Genomic DNA, 18,488 nt, shown 5'->3' with positions numbered 1-18,488 from the left:
AACAGATTATCAAATGGAATGATGTTTGACTAAACCTTGAGATCAGCTTCGGCTCTTCGACTGGCAACGCGCGTTGGCTTTATGATATCTTCGTTTCGGTGTCGGTACATTCCCATAGTCTTGAGTAGACTCTCAACGTCATCTGCTTCATCTGCTGGTTTGGCTTGGGAAACTTTGGGTCGCAGGGTTCCCAGCTCCCCGCCTCAACATCACAACAGAACAGATTTAGTGGTCAAGCAGTTCATGCCGAATGAACATAGTATGACAAACCATCGAGTACCAATGCGCCAATCCCGCCTATGTCGTACTTAATTGCAACGTCAGTTCACCGGACCTGAAAAGTAAAAAGGCCTCACGTCTTCATCTCCCTTCGATCCCGTTGGAGCATTCATTAGAGCCCATTCAAGCTCACTTACAAGTGCTCGCTCGATCTATGTATCATGAAGATTTCAGTCAAGCCTATGATACGATGTACAAAGACTGCACAGACATGATACTTAGTCGCGTATGCGGACGGGTGAAGAGTGAAAATATTCCTAAATTGCGAGCCGTCAGCTTACCCAATACAAGGGGATTTGGGAATGGCTTGAACTGACTTTAAGCCGAAGAGCTCCCCTTGCCTATCCTTGTCGCCCTGAACCCCTTGAAAATATCTGGTCTGAGCTCTACCTTCGTATGCAATCTGCATCTGCTGCTGTTTATAGATTTGCCGGGCGTATACAAGCTCTAAGGTCATACCATCCTGAGCATGTCACATACAATACAGCACAGGAAATCAACACCCACCTTCAAGTGATCCTGCCCCAAGGAGTCGGTACACGGAGACGTTCCGAAGTTGCCCATACCGGTAGGCACGGTCCATAGCCTGCAAATCGTGGGCAGGGTCTTCCATACAAATCAATTCGTTTGGCATACACATCCAGCACCCAAATTACGTACTCCAGTGAGGATCTGTAGAGGGACGTCAGTAAGCCCAGAAACGGCATCATTCCTGGTCCCGTACCAAAAACGACGACTTTATTCGCAGCTGTTAGGTTAAGTCCAGTGCCACCAGCAGTGGTGGATATCAGGAAGCAGTACACGGAAGGGTCTTGATTGAATTTGTCAACGATCGGCATTCCTTTGGTATGAAAGCATGAGACGAGACCATCGGACCAGAAAAGGGCATTTCACTTACTGTCTTCGCTTTTAGTCTTTCCGTCCAAATAACAAATTTTGTCTCGCCCATATTCTGTATTAACATAATTAGTATCCATTTTAGTTGCTAAGTGTCAACAGAACAGACTTTTTGAAAGCTCCAGTTCGAGGAATTCGAGAAGCTGACGGAGCGTTTAGCGAATAGGCGAATGGTCATCCAGGGAAATTACGTTACTCACCTTCACACTCTTGGAGAAAATAAGGACCTTGTTCTGCTCCCCTGGTTTGGCTTTCCACTGGTCTAATAGCTTTTCCAGCACCGACCACTTGCCACACATGCCTGGTCTAAGTAGAGCCAAGTCGTTCATTCCGGACACGTCAATGATTTAACAGAGTATCTCACCTCATCCTCGAGGATGGTTTCCTCATCTCAGAATTGTCTGGGAAAGCCACATGGAGGTGTTCACGGCTTCTATTTCTCTGCTCGAGATTATCACCCTCGGCTATCAGGAAGATCAGACTGGACAGGTCTCATAGTATGAAAACACTGGGTAACTTGCATGGGTAAAGAAGCATTAAATGATTGGAGATCTAGTAAGTGAACGTTAATTCGAAACGCCTAGTTTAGCATGTCAGCAAGATTCTCTCACTTTGATCAAGATCCCAATGTATTTAAGCATCAGTTCCTTCCAGTGGGTACCATCTTTGTTGTGTGTACCACAGCATTTCCCTCGGGGTTTCTGAGATCCGCAGTCACAAGGTCCATCTTTGCCTAACATAAGCTGCACGTCCTCAGTATCCAAAAAGCGCTTGTAAACCTGGAGTTGTAGGGGAGTAAGCGGGCCTAGCAAATGTTAGTGCATCAATGGGCGAGCATATCATTTTGGGGAAAAGCTCACAGAACACAACTTCATCGAATTTCTTCGGCAGTTGGTCTTCGATTAATTTCTTTGTGCTTGAGTGGGCTCAATTCCAAAGCCAAACAAGCTGCGTGTTGGCTCACCGTCTTAAGAAAAAGAGAGGGAGTAAATTCTCTTTTAGTGCCTTAGTGACGATCTGGTTGAATGTTACTTCGGTACCGGCGTGAACGAAAACGCAATTTAACGACATACGATTGCACGTTTCCGTTCGGCTTCCGTGGCAGATTGCGACTGACCTAGGGCCAGCGGCCGCGCGATTGCCCATTTCCACTGATTCTCGCTGCCTAATCGACCTGGGTTACTCCACGCAAGAAGCGGCCATAGTTCTTTGTACGTGTTCTGAACCGCTGTACCCTTGGGCAGCATGATCAGTTGCTATGCTGAGAGCACAAGGCACCAAACATACTGTCAGCCCGAAACGAACGGAGCACGTAAATCGATTATATGCTTTGGTAATTGAGGCATTCATATTCTTTATCTTATGTGCTTCGTCAAGGAAAATGCAGCTCCACGGAAGATCTTCGAAGTCTGAAATGTGATCGCGAACCTGTTCGAATGATGAAAGGACTAACAGAAGTTTGCATTCAAAATTTAAAATAAGGATGAATCTCGACATACCAATATCCAGGCGCCCCAGCTTGAAGTCCTTCAGAACAGTTTCACGAGTTTCTTTAGAGCCAGTATACGCGCCCACTTCGAAATAGCCCCACTGTATCCAAATATGTGAGCCTCATAGCACTTTCTGAGAAATTGTACTCACGGTTTCGAGCTCTCTCTGCCAATTTGAAATTACGCTCACTGGGACAATAACCAAGGCAGTTGGCCAAACGGCATTCGCTGAAGGTAGGTGATCCAATTCCCCGTTCAGGAGTCGGTCCTGTTGCCGGGAGACGTAATTTGCTCGTCGCGCAATATCTCGGGCATCATTATGCTTCTCCATGATAGCTGCCAAGAATGCAATCACTTGAATAGTCTTTCCTGGAATGCAGAAGTTAATTTAGCGTTCGAAGGCTATATTTTGGCTAAAGCACCGACCTAAACCCATGTCATCGCCCAAAATACCCCCGCGGTTTTCACAGTGCCTCTCATAGAAAAATTGAACCCCATCTCTCTGATAATCACGAAGGAATCGGTTGATAGGCGCCGGAATACTGTGGGTTTGATACTTGTCCTGGGATGAACCCGTCTCGGGAACTGAGGGACCGGTGTTCCCAAGAAGAACAGTGGCAAAAGTAGGTGTTTTCGGTCTAGTAAGCCGGAAATGGCCTCTTTTTTCGAGTTGGTCCGCTCTTGCATCAAGTAATGGTTTTTGACCAATGATGGGTGGTTCATTGGTAGCCCTTTCATTGAGGCGACGTTCCTTCCTTGATGGGGTCATCTTATCTGGAGGAGCCTTCTCCTCTTCATCGCTTTCGGTTTCCGACCCTTCATCCTGTGGCCCTGTCTGGTTAGACGCGCGTTCACCTTGCTCTATTCGTGCCTTCACTCTTGGGATCACCATGTCCTCATCATCCTCGGTCTCGCTCCCTTCAGCAGATGCCGAAGGCGAAGCAAATCGACTATTACTAGCACCTGTCGACCGCCGTCCCAGAGGAGATGTACGACGTGAGCGACTCCTCGAGTCTTCATGTTCATTGTCACTGCTACGGAAAAATTTCGTCGCATCGGCCTCAGAATCAGAACTAGAGCTTGAAGCCCCCTTGTTGAATGAATGAAAATCGTTCGGATCTAGACGCAGAAGGGCGATTATTGGATTTCCATAGTATTTCCCGCCATCTTGTTTAGCTGGAATCAAGGAGTCAGGAGATGTTCGGTGATGATAAGTCGCGTATTACCAGCTCGCTTTCTTGCTCGCCCTAGCTTCTCGCCACTGGGCGACGACGTATTTTCAGATTTCCGCGGCGCTGGAAGGAAATTCTCGGTGAGATGAATTCATGCAAACTAACAACACACTCACTGGTCTTCATAGCCCCTGGACTTTGTCCCTCAAATGCAGCCAGCTTCCGCCTCTTCCTTGACCGCGAAAACTCCATCGCATCGTCATCATCGAAGCCAGGATCATACTCTGAGAAGGAGGTGGCATATCCGCGTAAGACATACTAGCCAGGCGGCTGCTGAGCAGTGGAGCGGTTCAGAGCGCACCTAAGGGTGCTGCTACGTTAGTTAACTCTGCGTACAGTATTTGTTACTATCAGCGATAACGGGAAGAAAGGCGCCTTACTCCTCTCCTTCGTTACTGAGCGCGACATCCGGGTTTGAACACGGTCCAGGTAGAAAGAATATTGTTGCGGTGCCGCCGATTCAATGCGTTTACTCACAGGAAATCGGATCCGAAAGATCACGCGACTCATTCCGCGTCCGCTTGCCTAAAATAGGGTCTGGTGGCTCCCCCCCTGCTGTTTGCTATCTGTTCTGTGCTCTCCCTGCTCCCGTTGCCCACGCTGCTTTGCTGCTTTGCTGCCGCATTATCAGTTGCGTTATCTGCTTTTGCGCCTCCCGCCAACTCTCCGATACCCCACCATTTCTATTCCAATAGCTGCCTACCCACTATTCAGGATCAATTATGTGCCATTTCCGCGTTCACGTTATTCTCTGTATAATATTTGACTATGTGTTGTCTGCCTTGTGTGTTCGCTTAGGCACCTTTATAGTATGGTGTTCGTTCACGTTATAGCTTGCTGTGCCTTATCGGGTCATTCACCGATAGCTGTCTGCTAATCACGCGACCGTCTCCCACTACAAGTCAAGCTGCCCCTGATTAGTATCATTTCTACTAGGATATCCTTCAAAAACAAAACACGCTTCAAACCTAGACCCTTTAGGCGCTTTCAAGAGGAAAAGAAAAAGGCAAACATGACTGGGTTGAGATGGCATTCTCAGGGGATTAGACCGATTAGAAATGATGCAACGCAGTTCCAAACATGATTTGGCATTGTCTCGTCAGCTCTTCCGCCAACTGCAATTAGATAATCAGTTCACTGTGTTCGTATCTCCCTCCACAGAAAATTATGCATAAAAAGAAGTCGGGGGCTCACCTTGGAGAACTCGATGTACGATCCCGCCAATATGATAAACTCTCTCGTCCGTTGGTCACCAGCGAGGTTAGCAAGATTGAGGTCCAACTTGACCGACAGGGAGCTCACTTCCTGCGGTGCAGGTAAGTGATGTGGCATGGGGTTTTCGGTATGGAGTGCGGACGACGCCGAGTGGAACAGGTTCAGAAGAGGGGTGACCTATTGAAACGGAAATATCCATTAGTCAAATCTATTCGGCGTTAACGAAAAAATCTACCCCCTCACTTGTTTGGACTCGAAAAGATTCGATGTAAGTAGTTGAGCCCTTGTGTTGGCGTCAAGCTGTTCCGCGATGAAAGCCAAGATCGCCAACAGGTCGAGCAGCTCGAACTGAATGCGCTCCAAGTTACGGTAATGGCCCTCGATCCATTCCCGATTCAAAGAAGGTTCTAGTTTCGCCAAAACAATGCGAGAACTGCTCAATCGAAGCTTACTGTGAATGTTCAAGATTTGGCTGCCAATTCCGTTGTCAATCGCACGCCACGTGTGCAAGGTGTGATCATCAGGCCCAGAGGATTGCTTGAGGCGTGTGAGGACCGACGCAGCAACTGTCCCAATTGCAAAGGTTGTTCGGGCATATGTTTTGCGGAGATCCTCTCTCCCGGTTTTAGGCTTGGGAAGAAGGTCGATGATCCAGGTTGCAGTCAACCCGATCACTACAAGGAGAAGTCGTCTCCAGTAGACTTGGTACCCTACTCCTGGGTTATATGCAACTGGAAGCGTCCTACCACATACGTCAAATAACGCTACACTTCAGCCCTAGTTGTCGCACTTACTCGTCTATCCAGCTGTATCCTGTGTCAAAAGGTGTTGAGGGACTACGGTAGTGAAATGAAAAAAAATTGACTGACCCAAAACGACACCGGCAGTGGATGTTGCGGTGACTGCCTGGCAAACATAAGATTATGAGATTTGCATAATGAAATATCGGTAGCCATAGTTAACGTTAACTTACAACCGCAAAACTAGACAGAAACGCGGATGTGAGTGCAGTGAGGATGTCGAGGGAGTGGCAAACTCACTTGGGGCTCCAAATCCTATAGGGCACCACATACAATAATGATACCCCAAGAGTCGCACCAAGGCCATACGCATTCCCATGGCCACTCCCGGTCGAAATATACCTGGGGAATATAGAAATTGATAGTCAGATAGATGCTGATGGATCAAAAAGCAATTAACACACCATGCTACCATCGCACCAGTAGCGCCCATGACTAGTACAACTAAATCAGCATGTGCAATCAATCTTCGCTATCAAACTGCAATCATACCGGCGCCTACGACACGCTAACGAGGTCATGAGTCGCCATCCCATCTGCAAAGCAGAAACAGAAACATACCTGAACGAAACCATAACTGACCATCCCAAATTCCTCCATCAATAAGTCATGGCATCTCTGACAGTCCTTCAGTACTTACGTCGTTTCAGAGCTGTAGACACCCTTCGCAGTCATGGCCATGATAAGAGCCCATGCCCCTGCAAACATCAGGCAGACATCCCCATCAATAGGGAAGTTCACCAGCACCATACCAAACGAAGACACGGACCTTTGTTATCGTAATAGAACTTGGCCGTCCCATTATTCGTGATCCAAGCCGGACACGCCAAAGCGACCGCCAAAATCGCAATCTTCAACGAGAACGTCGATTCGGTCCCGCCAAGCCAACGGAGAAATCCGACAATGTCATGTAAGAAACCGCTTCGGAATTTCTCGCCCAAAGGATCGTGGTGATCCAGTTGCACTCCCATTTCCGCGAACCGCGATGTAGTTTCTGCCCCATGGAATCGTTTTTGAGTCCCAACATAAAGGTTAGAAAGGTTTTTCTCTGAGACGGTTTACCTTTTTGACGGAGATCCATCCCCTGAATACGATCGGGATTATCTTCACCCACCGGAATTTCACCACTGCCCGTGAAAACAAACCGGATGCCAATCAAACGTTTCTCCGGAACTTCATCCTCTGGTGCGAACTTAGTATTCGGTTTCGCAGCCGAGTCTTCATTGGAAGAGCCGTTGTTGGGGGGCTGGGGAGCTCTTTCGCCCTTTGGAGCTGAAGTCCACGGGAACCAAATCCTCACACTCTGAGACTCGATTCGCTTCGCCACACGAAGAGGTTCCAAGAGATGAGCGAGAGTCACCGCAAGAGACTCCGTATAAAGAATGTGTAGATAAGATTGAAAAGGATGAGGATCATTTGCAGTATTCTGGCTTTGGATCTGTTGGTCGGTATTTTGAGCCTCGGAAGAGCCAGTGCTTGATGGTATCTGATCAAGCGGCAAGCGAAGAGCAGCTTCAATCTCCGAAATCGCGGAAGCGAGTTCTGACTCGGCATCTTGACGTTTGGAGAACAGAGCGATGACACCCGTCGTAAGCTTCCAGCTAGTTTGGCGATCATAGAAAGAAGAAAGTGCCTTCATGCCCTTCGACAGAGCGGCGAAACGAGAATTCGTGGTTGCTGAGGATTCGAGGGCTGCGATAACAGCAAAAATAGCATCGTCAGGCCGATAAACTTCCTCCAAACCATCAAACTTGGCTTCATCCTCTGCTAGGGTACTCGAGGGAGGGAGAGCATTCGTTCCCCGCGCCTGTATATGTCGACCGAAAGCAGAAAACCCGGATATTGACCGCGCCAAGGCCCTCATGAAGTACGCTAGCTCGCGGATGTCTGCACCGCTAGCATTCCCAATACTAATTTCTCTTCCCAAGAACGGTAGCAGGGGAGTGACCAAGTCAAAGGAACTTATGATGGCGAAACGTTTTTCTAAATGTCGTTTGAGTGCTTGTTCCACGGTGATGGTGGAATCCAGAATCCCTTTCCGAATGGCGTTTAAACCAGAAGGGGAAAATCCGTCAAATACGGAGAAAAGAGCCATTGACTGGGTCCGCAACAGCTCAGAGCATGTTTCTGCCGCTGAAGTTGGCTGCCCGAGAGAATCAATAAGCAGAGTCAACACAAACAACGAGCGACGTACGAAGACAAAAGTTACTGCAAAGAGGGCTGCGGCACAATAGTAAGTGAAAGGAACCAGAATCAGCTGACTCAACGGGAGAGCTTTTGATCGATATGAAAATCAGTAAAACTCAAATCTGACAAGGCCTGGGCTACATGCGCACCGAAGAAAACGGGTATGAGAGGCGCTATCGTGGCAAATATTGAAACCAAAATAACCTGGAAGGATTACATTGATCCTGGCCAAGAGGAACGATGGCGGGCATTCATAACTTACCGCAAACACCATGATAAAGAAGAGTTTCACGTTGTACACACGAATCAAGAGAGCAAAGTACGTCCCCACGAACAGGAAGGCAGCCCAGACAGCAGAAGAACCAGCCTGAAGGAATTCCCCTTCGAAAACCTTACGGATCAGGGCGCCTGGAAAGAATTCAGATTGGCATTTTCCAGGTACCCCAAGCATTCCGATTGCGCACCTTCTATCTGTGCTCCTGTTGCATTGGGGTCGTGAGTGTAAATACTGTGTACCGTGCTGTTAAATATGCGTTGATCGTGCACTTGATTGCGCGCAAGCACGCTGAGCTTCATTCCCAAAATGCACCATGCCCACTCCGCGGCTACAAATATAGCGGTCAAAACCCATTGGTATAGAAAGACTATCGTGGGATCTGAGGGAGGTTTGATGAATACAAAGATCATAGGGAGGAAAGCAGCTTGTCCTGCCGCATGTTCAATGGGCGATATGAGCATGCTCAAAATGCAAAGGAACGCAGCCACCCAGCATCTTATCTTCTCGAGATCAGAGCATTAGAGATGTCGAAGCGCCACAAGCAGGAGAAAAACGTACAGCAACTAAAGACGGCAAACGGGAAACTCGTTATCAGAGGCTGAACCATGATGCAACTACTGATGCTCACCTCTTCGCCACAGACTTCTTCGGAGTCGGTCGAGGAAGAAAAGCGCATTCCAGTCAACCATGGTTGAAAAAAGACTACCCCGACCTGTGAGCGGCGTTGACTACGAACGGAAAAAGGCGCTATGAACTTCCCCGTTCGCAATGTGGTGTCTTGCAACAATTCAGCAAGCCTGCATCTTCAATTTAAATCAAGGGATGCATATGATTGCGGAGTGGCGTGAGAATTCCGGTGTTGTCATCCCGGAACCCTGCAAGTAAACAAAGACGAACAATCACAGCGAGTGCAGCACTCAAGCCCGTTTAGACCGTCTTGCACTCTATGGAGACTTTCTTTCACTCTCCCCGCTTTGCTTCAAGGTAGCTAGACTTGGGTTAATCATCTCAATACTATACATACTATCATTCGAGGGGAGTTGTTCCAACTACAAGCGCTCGCCGCAACCACTAGAATATGAATTATGAGTCCGCGGAGTCCCTTATGGCGGTACTCAACCACTGGTGGTAGCCATCCCACCAGATGTGCAGTATCAACACCAAGTTGCATGGTGTGTCGGAGTCGTCACTATGGTCATGGTGATTCGTTGGCCATCCCGGACTCGCGCCTGGCGGTCGGTAGGGACTCGAGCTTTGCCTTTGGCGGCCTTCATACGTGAGATTGGTTGTGCCAATTTTAACACCCTTTGATGGAGTTCGAAACTCATCAATCGGAGAATGGTTCACCGCTTCTGTTTCGCTCGTGTGTTGTACCCCCCATACGATTGCAGTCCCCAACGGCCTGGTCTCGACGCATGAGAAAGTACAACCAACCAATCATGGTACCCCAGGAGGCGCCAGGATAACCTTGCGTGATCTCCGGCGGTCTAGCCTTGCACTTGCCTGGATTCCCTTGTGCAGATTTCTGAAATCACAGGACACTCGCGCTTGCGTATCTTGCAAGCGTTGATGAATTTTTTTCATGGCACATGGAGTTATGCATCTCAGCGAGACACGTCCTAAGGGTGTTCGCACTCGACCATTCCAGAGACTGTTGAATACCAAATTCACACCCTCCGAATATCACTCCCCAAGTCGGGATCCATGTTTTCGGAACTAAGGCTTCGTTCGGGTCGGAAAAACAGGTTTCTTTTCTTTCTCCGACCTGAACGAAGCTTAAAGATTCCCCTCGCTACGTTGATGATACATTCAATGCTACAGGGCGATGCGATCAGGGAAGTGATAGCACATGGTTAATAGATCTTTTCATGAGGAGCGGATAGTTGCTCTTAGTGCAGCCCTCGAATGTAACACGGCTCGTCTCCCTTCCTCATCTCCCTTCCTCCACGATTCTTACCCTCTATACCATTCTCATGTGTCATCAAACTAAACCCCGCTCCGTGAAATTTCGCCTGTGTGTTTGTGACGAAGTTCAGGGGCGAAGTGGTGCCCATTTCATGGCTGCTGAATTGGCGGCTTCCTATGTAATCAACAAACATGGCAATGTCCGTGTTTCAATCCTCCATGCTCCCAAAAGAATGTATTAATTGTCTTCCAAACATCGGTCTTCAGTGCGGAGTGACCAGAAGGGTCTTTTGGAGCGTCATTTCAATGCTGGCAGATCCCCACAATCTCACTTTTCGAGGTTGACTCTTAGAACCTAACTTGGAGAGTGGCGCGAATATCGGCTGCAAGCCGGCTGGTCACCTGCCTAGTGATGCAACCATGGTTGGACCTGGGTCGTAGATTCCAGAAGATCCTTACAGATCTGCCAACACTCGGTTTGATATCTTTCTATTCCGAAATTTTCGAAATCATAGAGGCTGGACTCCTGCCTAAAATTCATCTTCGCTTTAGCGTGAGATTCACCTCGGGCTCACGATGACCGACGGGGGTAGTCCCGTAGTACCAACATTCCTGTATTATTCAGCACGGAATGATTTTCAGTGCCTGGTCCCAACTCTGAGATGCAGGTCTAACCAGAAATCCTCTAGATACAGGTAGACACAAGCATGGAACCAGTCCAGTCTTTCGCTACCTAGACATTCTCCCCAAGCCTGAACCGGTCCCGAATTCTAGCACGCGTCTTTCTGGCAAAACGCAAATGGGCCGCTTCACCTGTTGCATAGCGAGCACCGAATGTATCCACCAGTATCTCTTCAAGGATCGAGGTGACGAACCGGCAGTTTTCCTTTTCCGATTGTGAGTCAATGCCCGCTCTGCCCAAAGCGGCCGACACTCACCCCAAATAGACTATATGAATTGCATTCGTCCAACACAACCCCAAGGATCCTCATGAAATCGAGGAAAGACACAGGTTGTGGTAGCTCTAGTGTTGCTTCCTCCTTTGACCTCCCGTCGTAAAGCAGATGCGTGTCTCCAGATAGTGTCACCTGAAACAGCCTCACGCTTTAATATGTGGTCAAACAAAACATGCACGACGTACTGTGTCCACTGCATCCGATTTCCCACGGCGCAGGACAAATTGAAGTAACGAGAGGGTGTGATCTCGAAAACGGTCCACCCTCACGCCGAAGTCCGGGATCCCGTCTCGAGTAAGCAGTAGTACGAGATACCAGTGTCGCACAGCATTCTGCTTTACGAGGCGTTTGACGGTGACAATCTTGGTCTCTTGTGCGTGGAGACTCCCCTCCAGGTTGCGAAGGAAGATGTCTGCAGAGTAAGTTGTGAAAGCGCTTGGAAGTATGAACGCCAGTAAATCAAATGGTGCGGTTGCAACATGAACGTCTTGGATAATGCATCCTTCAGCAACTGATACGCCTACAGGCGGATCATCCTCAGCCTATAAGCCCCAAACTCTCCAATCAGAGCGAAACGGTACAAGACAATAAACCATACACACCCTTACAGTTAGTGTATCTTTGGTCCGATCCCCTTCCTCGAGTGTGAATGGAGCATCATGGGTCAAGTCATGATCGCTGCGAGCAAGTTTGAGAGGGAATGAATGGGGTAGGGTGAGATTGGTAGATGTAGGTCGAACGTCAACATTAATGTCAGAGCTGAAGGAAGAACTGGCAGAGTGGATGGGGGACATGCTAGAGGAAAACACGTCCACAGAGAGTGAGGGACACGTACTGCCTAGGGCTCAACATTTATGCCATCTTTTTTTTTTCTTTTTCTTTTTCCTTTTTTCTTTTATTCCATCTCACCATGACCCAAACTAGAACCGTTCTCCCTCCGGGAATTGCCGGGCTCCACTTGCACGGAATGGGAAGAACTCGTGGAAATCGCATCATCCCGCCGTTATCTTGCCTTTTACAAAACACACATGTGGAAACACAAGTTTCCCCGGCTCCGCCTTATCGATGCGTTTCCTTAGAGCGATTTGGAATAGAAGAGGGATGATTAGAAGGCAATGTGGAGAAGGTACAGTGGTTACGCGAGATAATTGTGGAAGGACGAGGGGGAGGCTCAATTAGGGATCCCCCTTTCCCTCCCAGGAGCATAAAGATTTACTGGAAGCTTTCCGATGGTGAGTCAAGTTCATAGTGTGCCAATATTGCTTTACATTTTTCATTTCGACCCCCATCCCCCAACCCAAATAACCACACCGACATGGCCACCACACACACAACTCATGCCCATTTCGTTCAATTTACCATTTGCAATTGTCCCATGATGTGTGGTACGTCATCGAGTTTTGAACACATGGAATTCATGTTGACTTAGTACATATAAATGCTACCTTAGTGCCTGCGGCTAGGAATATTTTGAACTGGTTGTTCTGATCCATCCTGGCAGAATGATATTGGTTTGAACAGGACAATTCCTTACTTGAACTTGGCTGCGCTGCGAGAGGTTTTTAGCACACCCGCACAGCTCGCCACTACTACTAGACCCCTAAGTGATGTTCAATGTACTACTGCTACTAAACCCCTAATTCAATATTGAATGTTGGCCCACCGAGGGGGGTTGGCTTATGTAAGTAGAATGGCTCATGTGTTAATCACAACGTGCTCGATTCATCTCGATAACTAGGGAACTTTGCCAACATTCATTTAAACATTTCAATAATTATATGTTCGGAGATCCTCAATTCATATTGCCTTTATCATTATTCTGGAGAGAGAAAGAACAAATAAAATCCGGAGCAGCCAGTGCCTTTATGGATGTTAATTGCGAGCTGAACTACAACAATGTAAAGATTCAAGGGGTGAACACGGCCTGGATTGAATGCCAGTCGTGCTCTAGTGTAGGGTTTCCCTCAGGAGAGTAGGTATCTTTGCGAGTGCCGAAGTTAGATGTTCATAGTGCGCCAATATTGCTTACATTTGTCATTTCGACTCCCACCCCAAATACCCGACGCGACGGCATGGACGATACAGCCAACTCTAGCCTGAACAAATACCTCACTTCCCAATTTTTCCCTTACTCCTACACATACGTCTCATTCCCATTTCGTTCAATTTGCAATTGTCCGCACTACGTTCACGTTCCGCCGCCACATGGCGCTTCCAATTACATAATTATTCTGGGTCCCCTTCAGGAGAGACGGTGACTAGGTATCCCGGGCAAGTGACAACGATGATTTTCCGGTTGCCGAACTGCTCGGAGCTTCCGTCCCAACGCCTTTCCTCACGGCCAAGGGTGAAACCGAAGCATGCAGATGAGAGATGGAGGAAGCCGACGATAATCAGTTGATGCCGCAATACAATTGATGGTAATTGCCCTGGAACTGCGTAGTTCGTTAGGAAGTGAGAATGCCATTTAATAGTTGCCGCAACTCAATTGCATTTCGGTTAATATATGGTGGTACATGCCAAATATCCCTTGGGGATTTCAGGTCAAACAGCTACGTCTCAAAGCGGGTGTGCCTATTCACTTCGCATCCGTAGTTGTGCAAACTCCCTTCCCCTTTACCTTCAACGTTCCCAACCCAGACTCGAAGTCCCGAGTCAAGCTATCAAGAACATCGTCGATGCTTCGTGGAATATCCTACTTCGCATGCCATTAGTTTTGTGATGCTCTCACCAGTACCAGATCGGTGCCGAATCATCGTCTTGCCATCACTGGTGATGCCTCTGCTACAACCTCTCGGCCCATGACCACGATCCCCAATAAATGCTCTGTGTATCAGTCACGCAATTCATTCGACGGCGAGGACCTCGTGGAAAAAATGCCACCGGTCACCGGCAAAGATTGGACATAACCCCTCCGGAGACCCCCAACTCCCTATCGACGCCCCCAAAAGTCCATAGCCAGACCTGAGATCGCTCTCAATCCCAAGCAGAGCCCGGGTTCGCGCGTGATACGGGCATCACAGCTGACCCGCGCAGTAGCGGTGCTGCCCAGTCCCCCCCACAATGTATTTGAATAGCCGCTAGCTGGATTCAGCTCAATTGGACGATGGCACCTGATCTGACGGCGAAATTAGGGGCGTCTCGGTTGAGTCAGATGGGCAAAAGTACCTGATCATCACGGAGGAAGGGGATGTTATCTCCGTAGTCGACTCCCCTGATGCGCGGAAAAGGCGATGGGATACGTCCGCACTCTAGAAGGCCAGGTAGCGGACCTGGAGAAGGAACCCGATGATGGTCTTAAAGATAGACGTGACAAGGTGGAGACAGTTCAGTGGTTGAAGGAAATGCTGACGGACGAAGCGCTAAGTCGCAGTACTCGGCACTCGCCGCACCTTAGACATGCTTACACCCATTTTGGGTATTTCTCATTTTTTTTCTATCCCGTTCTTTCAACACCAAGTCATATGTCCTTTCTAAGAGTTCCGTTCATATCTACTACGCCCTGCATTGCTCTTGAATTGTCCGTTTTGTTAGATTCGATATTGTTGTCGTTTCATGACAGGCAATATATATCTAAGTGCTGTGTATTTTCTTTTCATGTCGCTTCCCTTCTACTTTGCACTGTTGTGTTGGCACTACGTCTAGCTCACGATCAACGCTGGATCCCATCGTGATTTGGACGTTCAGAGACGTTGTTGCCTAGCAGAAACTTTCAATCACAATAGATCTATGGATGAGGAAAGCGCTTCCACTATCTATGTGCCAATGGCACCGCAAGCCCGGTCATCCGGCAGCCCTCAGCAAAGAACTGATTCAAATTTTGGTGACATGGAAGTCTAACCGTAAGTCCTCTAGATACAGGTAGACACAAGCATAGAACCAAGTCCATCGCTACCTAGACATTCTCCACAAGTTCAAGCCTGTTCCGAATCCTAGTACGCGTCTTTCTAGCAAAATGCAGATGCATCGCTTCACCCGTTGCATAGCGAGCACCGAACATATCCACCAATAATTCTTCAAGAATCCAGGCGACAAACCAGCAGTTCTCCTTTTTTCTGATTGTCAGTCGATCGCCGCTTCCGCTAAAACGACCGCACTCACCCCGAATAGTTTATATGAATGGCATTCATCCAACACAACCTCAAGGATTCTCATGAACTCGAGGAGTGAGACCGGCAGCGGTAGCTTTAACATTGATTCCTCCTTTGACCTCCCGTCAAAGAGCAGATGCGTGGGCCCAGACACCGTCACCTGGAACGGGAAACGATGCAATCAATAATGTCAAACAAAACAAGTAGCGCCTACAGTATCTGCTGCATCCGATTTTCCATGGCACAGAACGAATTGAAGCAACGGGAGCGTATGATCTCGAGAGCGGTCAATCCGGAGGCTGAAGGCTGGCATCCCGTCCCGGGCAATCAGTAGCACGAGAAACCGATGCCGTGTGGCATTCTTCTTTACAAAGCGCTTGACGGTGACGATTTTGGACTCTTGTGCATGTGGACTTCCCTTTAGGTTGTGAAGGAAGACGTCCGCAGAGTGAGTCGTGAATGCGTATGGAGGTATGTAAGCCAGGAACAATCTCATGGATGGGGCTCCAAGATGATGGTAATGGCTAATGAGGTCTTCGGCCTATAAATTCAAACTCTGTAATCTGGGTCAAGGATGTCCAGCAATGAACTATACACACCCTAGGAGTATCTGCGTCGTTATTGGACCGACCCTCTGTCCCAGGTAAGGATGGAGCAGGACGGGTTGAATCGCCGTTACTGCAAGCTTTGAGGGGAAATGGAAGAGGCACGATGAGATTGGGAGAAATGGATCGAGGACCAACGTCGATGCCGTTGGAGCTGGCGATAGAGCGAACGGAGGACATGCTGTAGGGAAACGCGTTGACTGAAGCAGCCTCTATAGATAGAGCCGATAACAAAGAGTGAGGGATGTATAGGATATTCGACATTTATGCCAAGGCCATAAATCGTTGGGAAAACTTGTGTTCCTGTTTTGTAGAAGGTGAGATGGTGATTAGGCAAACATGTGGTTTGGTGACGCTAATCAGGCAAGCAAACCTAATAGCGCTCACCTCGGAACAAAACAACAGTACATTAGTCGGTGCAAGAACATGCAGCATTGTATCAGGTAGCTAGCACCTCAAGCTTACGCATGAGTACGTCATCATCAACGAATGGACCCCCAAAGTAGACAGGAACTTGGGTCATGTAATCGTCATCATCATCCTCCAGATATTTATCAAACACTTCCGCGGCACCTGAGGCTGCAAAGACCCGGGCAACAGCTAGGTGAAGATTGCAAATCCGAGGGTCAGGTAATGGAATCTCATCGCCGCCAATCCCCTGCCCAAATTTCATTTCATCCCCGTCACGAAGGTAAATGGTAGCTGCTACTTCCTTTGGCCGAACGACTCGGAAATAATAGTTCCACTATTCACTGAATTATATCAGGGTCGGACCAATTTGCATCGTAACCCACTTTATGATCGACTAAGTTGGCTTCGATCCCCCAGGCTAGTTTCTGATCCATTGAATCGTGGGCATCGGTTTGGATATTTATGGCATTAGCAGGATGGTTTACGAGTTGCTGAATGAGTTCTGCGTTCAATGTTTGGCCGGTGAAGGTCTCAATCGCAGCATGTGCATCAGTCTATGCATGAATCAGTTGAAAATAGTCTTTGGAAAGTCGTTTCTACCTTGGAATGGATGGAAAATGGGATGATGTGTGCGCAGCGGGGTACTACAACCCTATCATCCCCAAGAAAAGCGTAACGGGTAAGAGAGCAACGAGTCCCATCGCGAAGAAAGACCTAAAGAATATTTTCAGAGAAGCTCTTAGTCATGATCAGCAGTAGATGGAAATGCACAAGGTCTCTCAAAGCCGATTGACTTCGATGAGCTGTGGCCGACTCTAACAACAATGCAATATCCTCTATACGCCTAAGATTGGGTGTAGGATGTACGGAATATTGAGGGGTCTTTTTTCCACCCGGATTTCTGACTAGGAAAACGAAGTTAAGTTATAAGATAAAAATGGAGATTTTTCACCCTTACATGCGATTATAAGGTGGGACAAATAGTAACTTGCAAGTTCTGTGAGATACGTGGTATTACCGTTATTCTGTTCAAGTTCTTCATGCACGATAGCTGCCCAGTCGTCTGAATTGACAGAGCGATCGTTGTCCAAGGCATCGACTTAGGGAAAAAATAATAATTAAAATAGGTATCACTGTCATGTAAAGGAAGCAGGGGCGTTCTCACCAAATCCCTTCACAGCCAAGATCCCGCACTTCCCAAGCTCCACCAAAAACCCTCGAGCGATCGTTTCCGGAGATGGGGAGTACTCGATGACAGCTTGCAGGAGTTTGTGAGCTGGCACGTTGAAATTTGAGGATAGTGTTCCACTGCGTCTAGCAAATCCCAGCGGCGGATGTTCTGCGTCGTCTCGCTTTCCCATCACCTTCAGGAGCGCTAGGGCGTAAGACTCTAAAAGAAGACCTGCCATGTTGAGAAGCCCGTCTAGGCGCAAATTATATAATGAAATTATGCATCTCACATCAATTGATCGGAGAGGCGGCTTGGTGGCTGTACTGAGGCCCGGCAGCCAGTTTTAGTTTCACGTGAGTGTGGGAATCGGACCGAACAGCCGATGTAGCCGTTTGCCACCGTCTGGTATCTTTGCTCTAAGGTAGCCAGACTTGGATCGACTCATGATGGCCTCGACACTTTACTTTACAGACATTCAAATTGTTCCCACTCTCGGCTCCACTTCAACCACCGGAAAAACTGGGGTCCCTCTGAGGGGCCCCGCAAATCTCCCTGTGGCGGCACTCAACCACTGGTTGTTGGACGTCCCATGAGATGCACTGTTTCAATGTTAAAATGTTTAGCTGCATAGTTCCTTCATTCTTTCAGTTGCTTCTTTCGTGTGTCGAGTTAGACTCGTCATGATCGCCGTTGCTCATTCCAGACACCATGCATCCCAATGTCGCTCCATGTATGTGCTGCTTTTAACCTTCTAGACTCGCACCCACTGCAATAAAAACATCGTCAACGCTTCGTGCGAACACCCTACTTCACCTCCCGCTCATACCACTAGTTTTATAATGCTCTCACCAATACCAGACTGGTGCGCAGTAGCGGTGCTTCCCATTTCCCCCACGATGTGTTTGGATAGCCACTTGCTGAACCCAGCTCATTTGAACCATGATACCTGATCTGACGGTGAAATTAGGGGGG

General features: G+C 48.2%; 7 protein-coding genes across 7 annotated transcripts; 1 reads left to right on the top strand and 6 right to left on the bottom strand.

Moving 5' to 3' along the window:
* Positions 1-320: 320 nt before the first annotated feature.
* EI90DRAFT_2919031 (P-loop containing nucleoside triphosphate hydrolase protein) lies at positions 321-2,997 on the bottom strand (the record flags this gene model as incomplete). Its single annotated transcript, XM_039054684.1, has 17 exons — positions 321-431; positions 491-536; positions 597-726; positions 787-885; positions 940-951; positions 1,004-1,120; positions 1,178-1,264; positions 1,373-1,482; positions 1,541-1,635; positions 1,684-1,728; positions 1,788-1,981; positions 2,037-2,092; positions 2,141-2,193; positions 2,250-2,411; positions 2,464-2,624; positions 2,676-2,766; positions 2,818-2,997. 17 exons carry the CDS (start codon positions 2,995-2,997, stop codon positions 321-323), a joined length of 1,749 nt encoding a protein of 582 aa, XP_038916530.1.
* A 2,389-nt stretch (positions 2,998-5,386) lies between these two features.
* On the bottom strand, positions 5,387-9,210 carry EI90DRAFT_907939 (uncharacterized protein). The gene is made up of 17 exons (XM_039068228.1): positions 9,006-9,210; positions 8,936-8,940; positions 8,565-8,877; positions 8,363-8,508; positions 8,250-8,304; positions 8,108-8,187; positions 6,976-8,056; positions 6,683-6,907; positions 6,554-6,611; positions 6,475-6,490; positions 6,406-6,421; positions 6,318-6,348; positions 6,239-6,255; positions 5,983-6,009; positions 5,908-5,926; positions 5,566-5,855; positions 5,387-5,491 (listed from the first exon to the last, which is right to left on the bottom strand). Exons 1-17 carry the CDS (start codon positions 9,064-9,066, stop codon positions 5,478-5,480), a joined length of 2,454 nt encoding a protein of 817 aa, XP_038916529.1. The 5' UTR covers positions 9,067-9,210; the 3' UTR covers positions 5,387-5,477.
* Positions 9,211-9,401: 191 nt separating this feature from the next.
* On the bottom strand, positions 9,402-10,453 carry EI90DRAFT_3056120 (uncharacterized protein). Its single transcript, XM_039060208.1, is given in 3 exon segments — positions 9,402-9,784; positions 9,824-10,309; positions 10,325-10,453. The coding sequence occupies 2 exon segments, from the start codon at positions 9,959-9,961 to the stop codon at positions 9,461-9,463; spliced, it is 462 nt and encodes a 153-aa protein (XP_038916528.1). The 5' UTR covers positions 9,962-10,309; positions 10,325-10,453; the 3' UTR covers positions 9,402-9,460.
* A 439-nt stretch (positions 10,454-10,892) lies between these two features.
* Positions 10,893-12,171, bottom strand: EI90DRAFT_3056118 (uncharacterized protein). The gene is made up of 4 exons (XM_039060207.1): positions 11,841-12,171; positions 11,424-11,780; positions 11,221-11,370; positions 10,893-11,168 (listed from the first exon to the last, which is right to left on the bottom strand). The coding sequence occupies exons 1-4, from the start codon at positions 12,030-12,032 to the stop codon at positions 11,016-11,018; spliced, it is 852 nt and encodes a 283-aa protein (XP_038916527.1). The 5' UTR covers positions 12,033-12,171; the 3' UTR covers positions 10,893-11,015.
* Positions 12,172-14,429: 2,258 nt separating this feature from the next.
* EI90DRAFT_3056114 (uncharacterized protein) lies at positions 14,430-14,949 on the top strand. The gene has a single exon (XM_039060206.1). The coding sequence runs from the start codon at positions 14,472-14,474 to the stop codon at positions 14,910-14,912; it is 441 nt and encodes a 146-aa protein (XP_038916526.1). The 5' UTR covers positions 14,430-14,471; the 3' UTR covers positions 14,913-14,949.
* A 138-nt stretch (positions 14,950-15,087) lies between these two features.
* On the bottom strand, positions 15,088-16,289 carry EI90DRAFT_3056112 (uncharacterized protein). The gene is made up of 4 exons (XM_039060205.1): positions 15,929-16,289; positions 15,544-15,870; positions 15,340-15,489; positions 15,088-15,286 (listed from the first exon to the last, which is right to left on the bottom strand). The coding sequence occupies exons 1-4, from the start codon at positions 16,196-16,198 to the stop codon at positions 15,134-15,136; spliced, it is 900 nt and encodes a 299-aa protein (XP_038916525.1). The 5' UTR covers positions 16,199-16,289; the 3' UTR covers positions 15,088-15,133.
* An 84-nt stretch (positions 16,290-16,373) lies between these two features.
* EI90DRAFT_3123066 (uncharacterized protein) lies at positions 16,374-17,754 on the bottom strand (the record flags this gene model as incomplete). The annotated part of the gene is made up of 6 exons (XM_039063565.1): positions 16,374-16,679; positions 16,729-16,899; positions 16,946-17,059; positions 17,117-17,250; positions 17,304-17,444; positions 17,511-17,754. The coding sequence occupies 6 exons, from the start codon at positions 17,752-17,754 to the stop codon at positions 16,374-16,376; spliced, it is 1,110 nt and encodes a 369-aa protein (XP_038916524.1).
* Positions 17,755-18,488: the final 734 nt, after the last annotated feature.

Source organism: Cantharellus anzutake (assembly GCF_015039405.1).
Source record: "Cantharellus anzutake strain C23 chromosome Unknown EI90scaffold_21, whole genome shotgun sequence".
NCBI lineage: Eukaryota > Fungi > Basidiomycota > Agaricomycetes > Cantharellales > Hydnaceae > Cantharellus > Cantharellus anzutake.
This window is presented reverse-complemented; position numbering and strand designations above follow the sequence as displayed.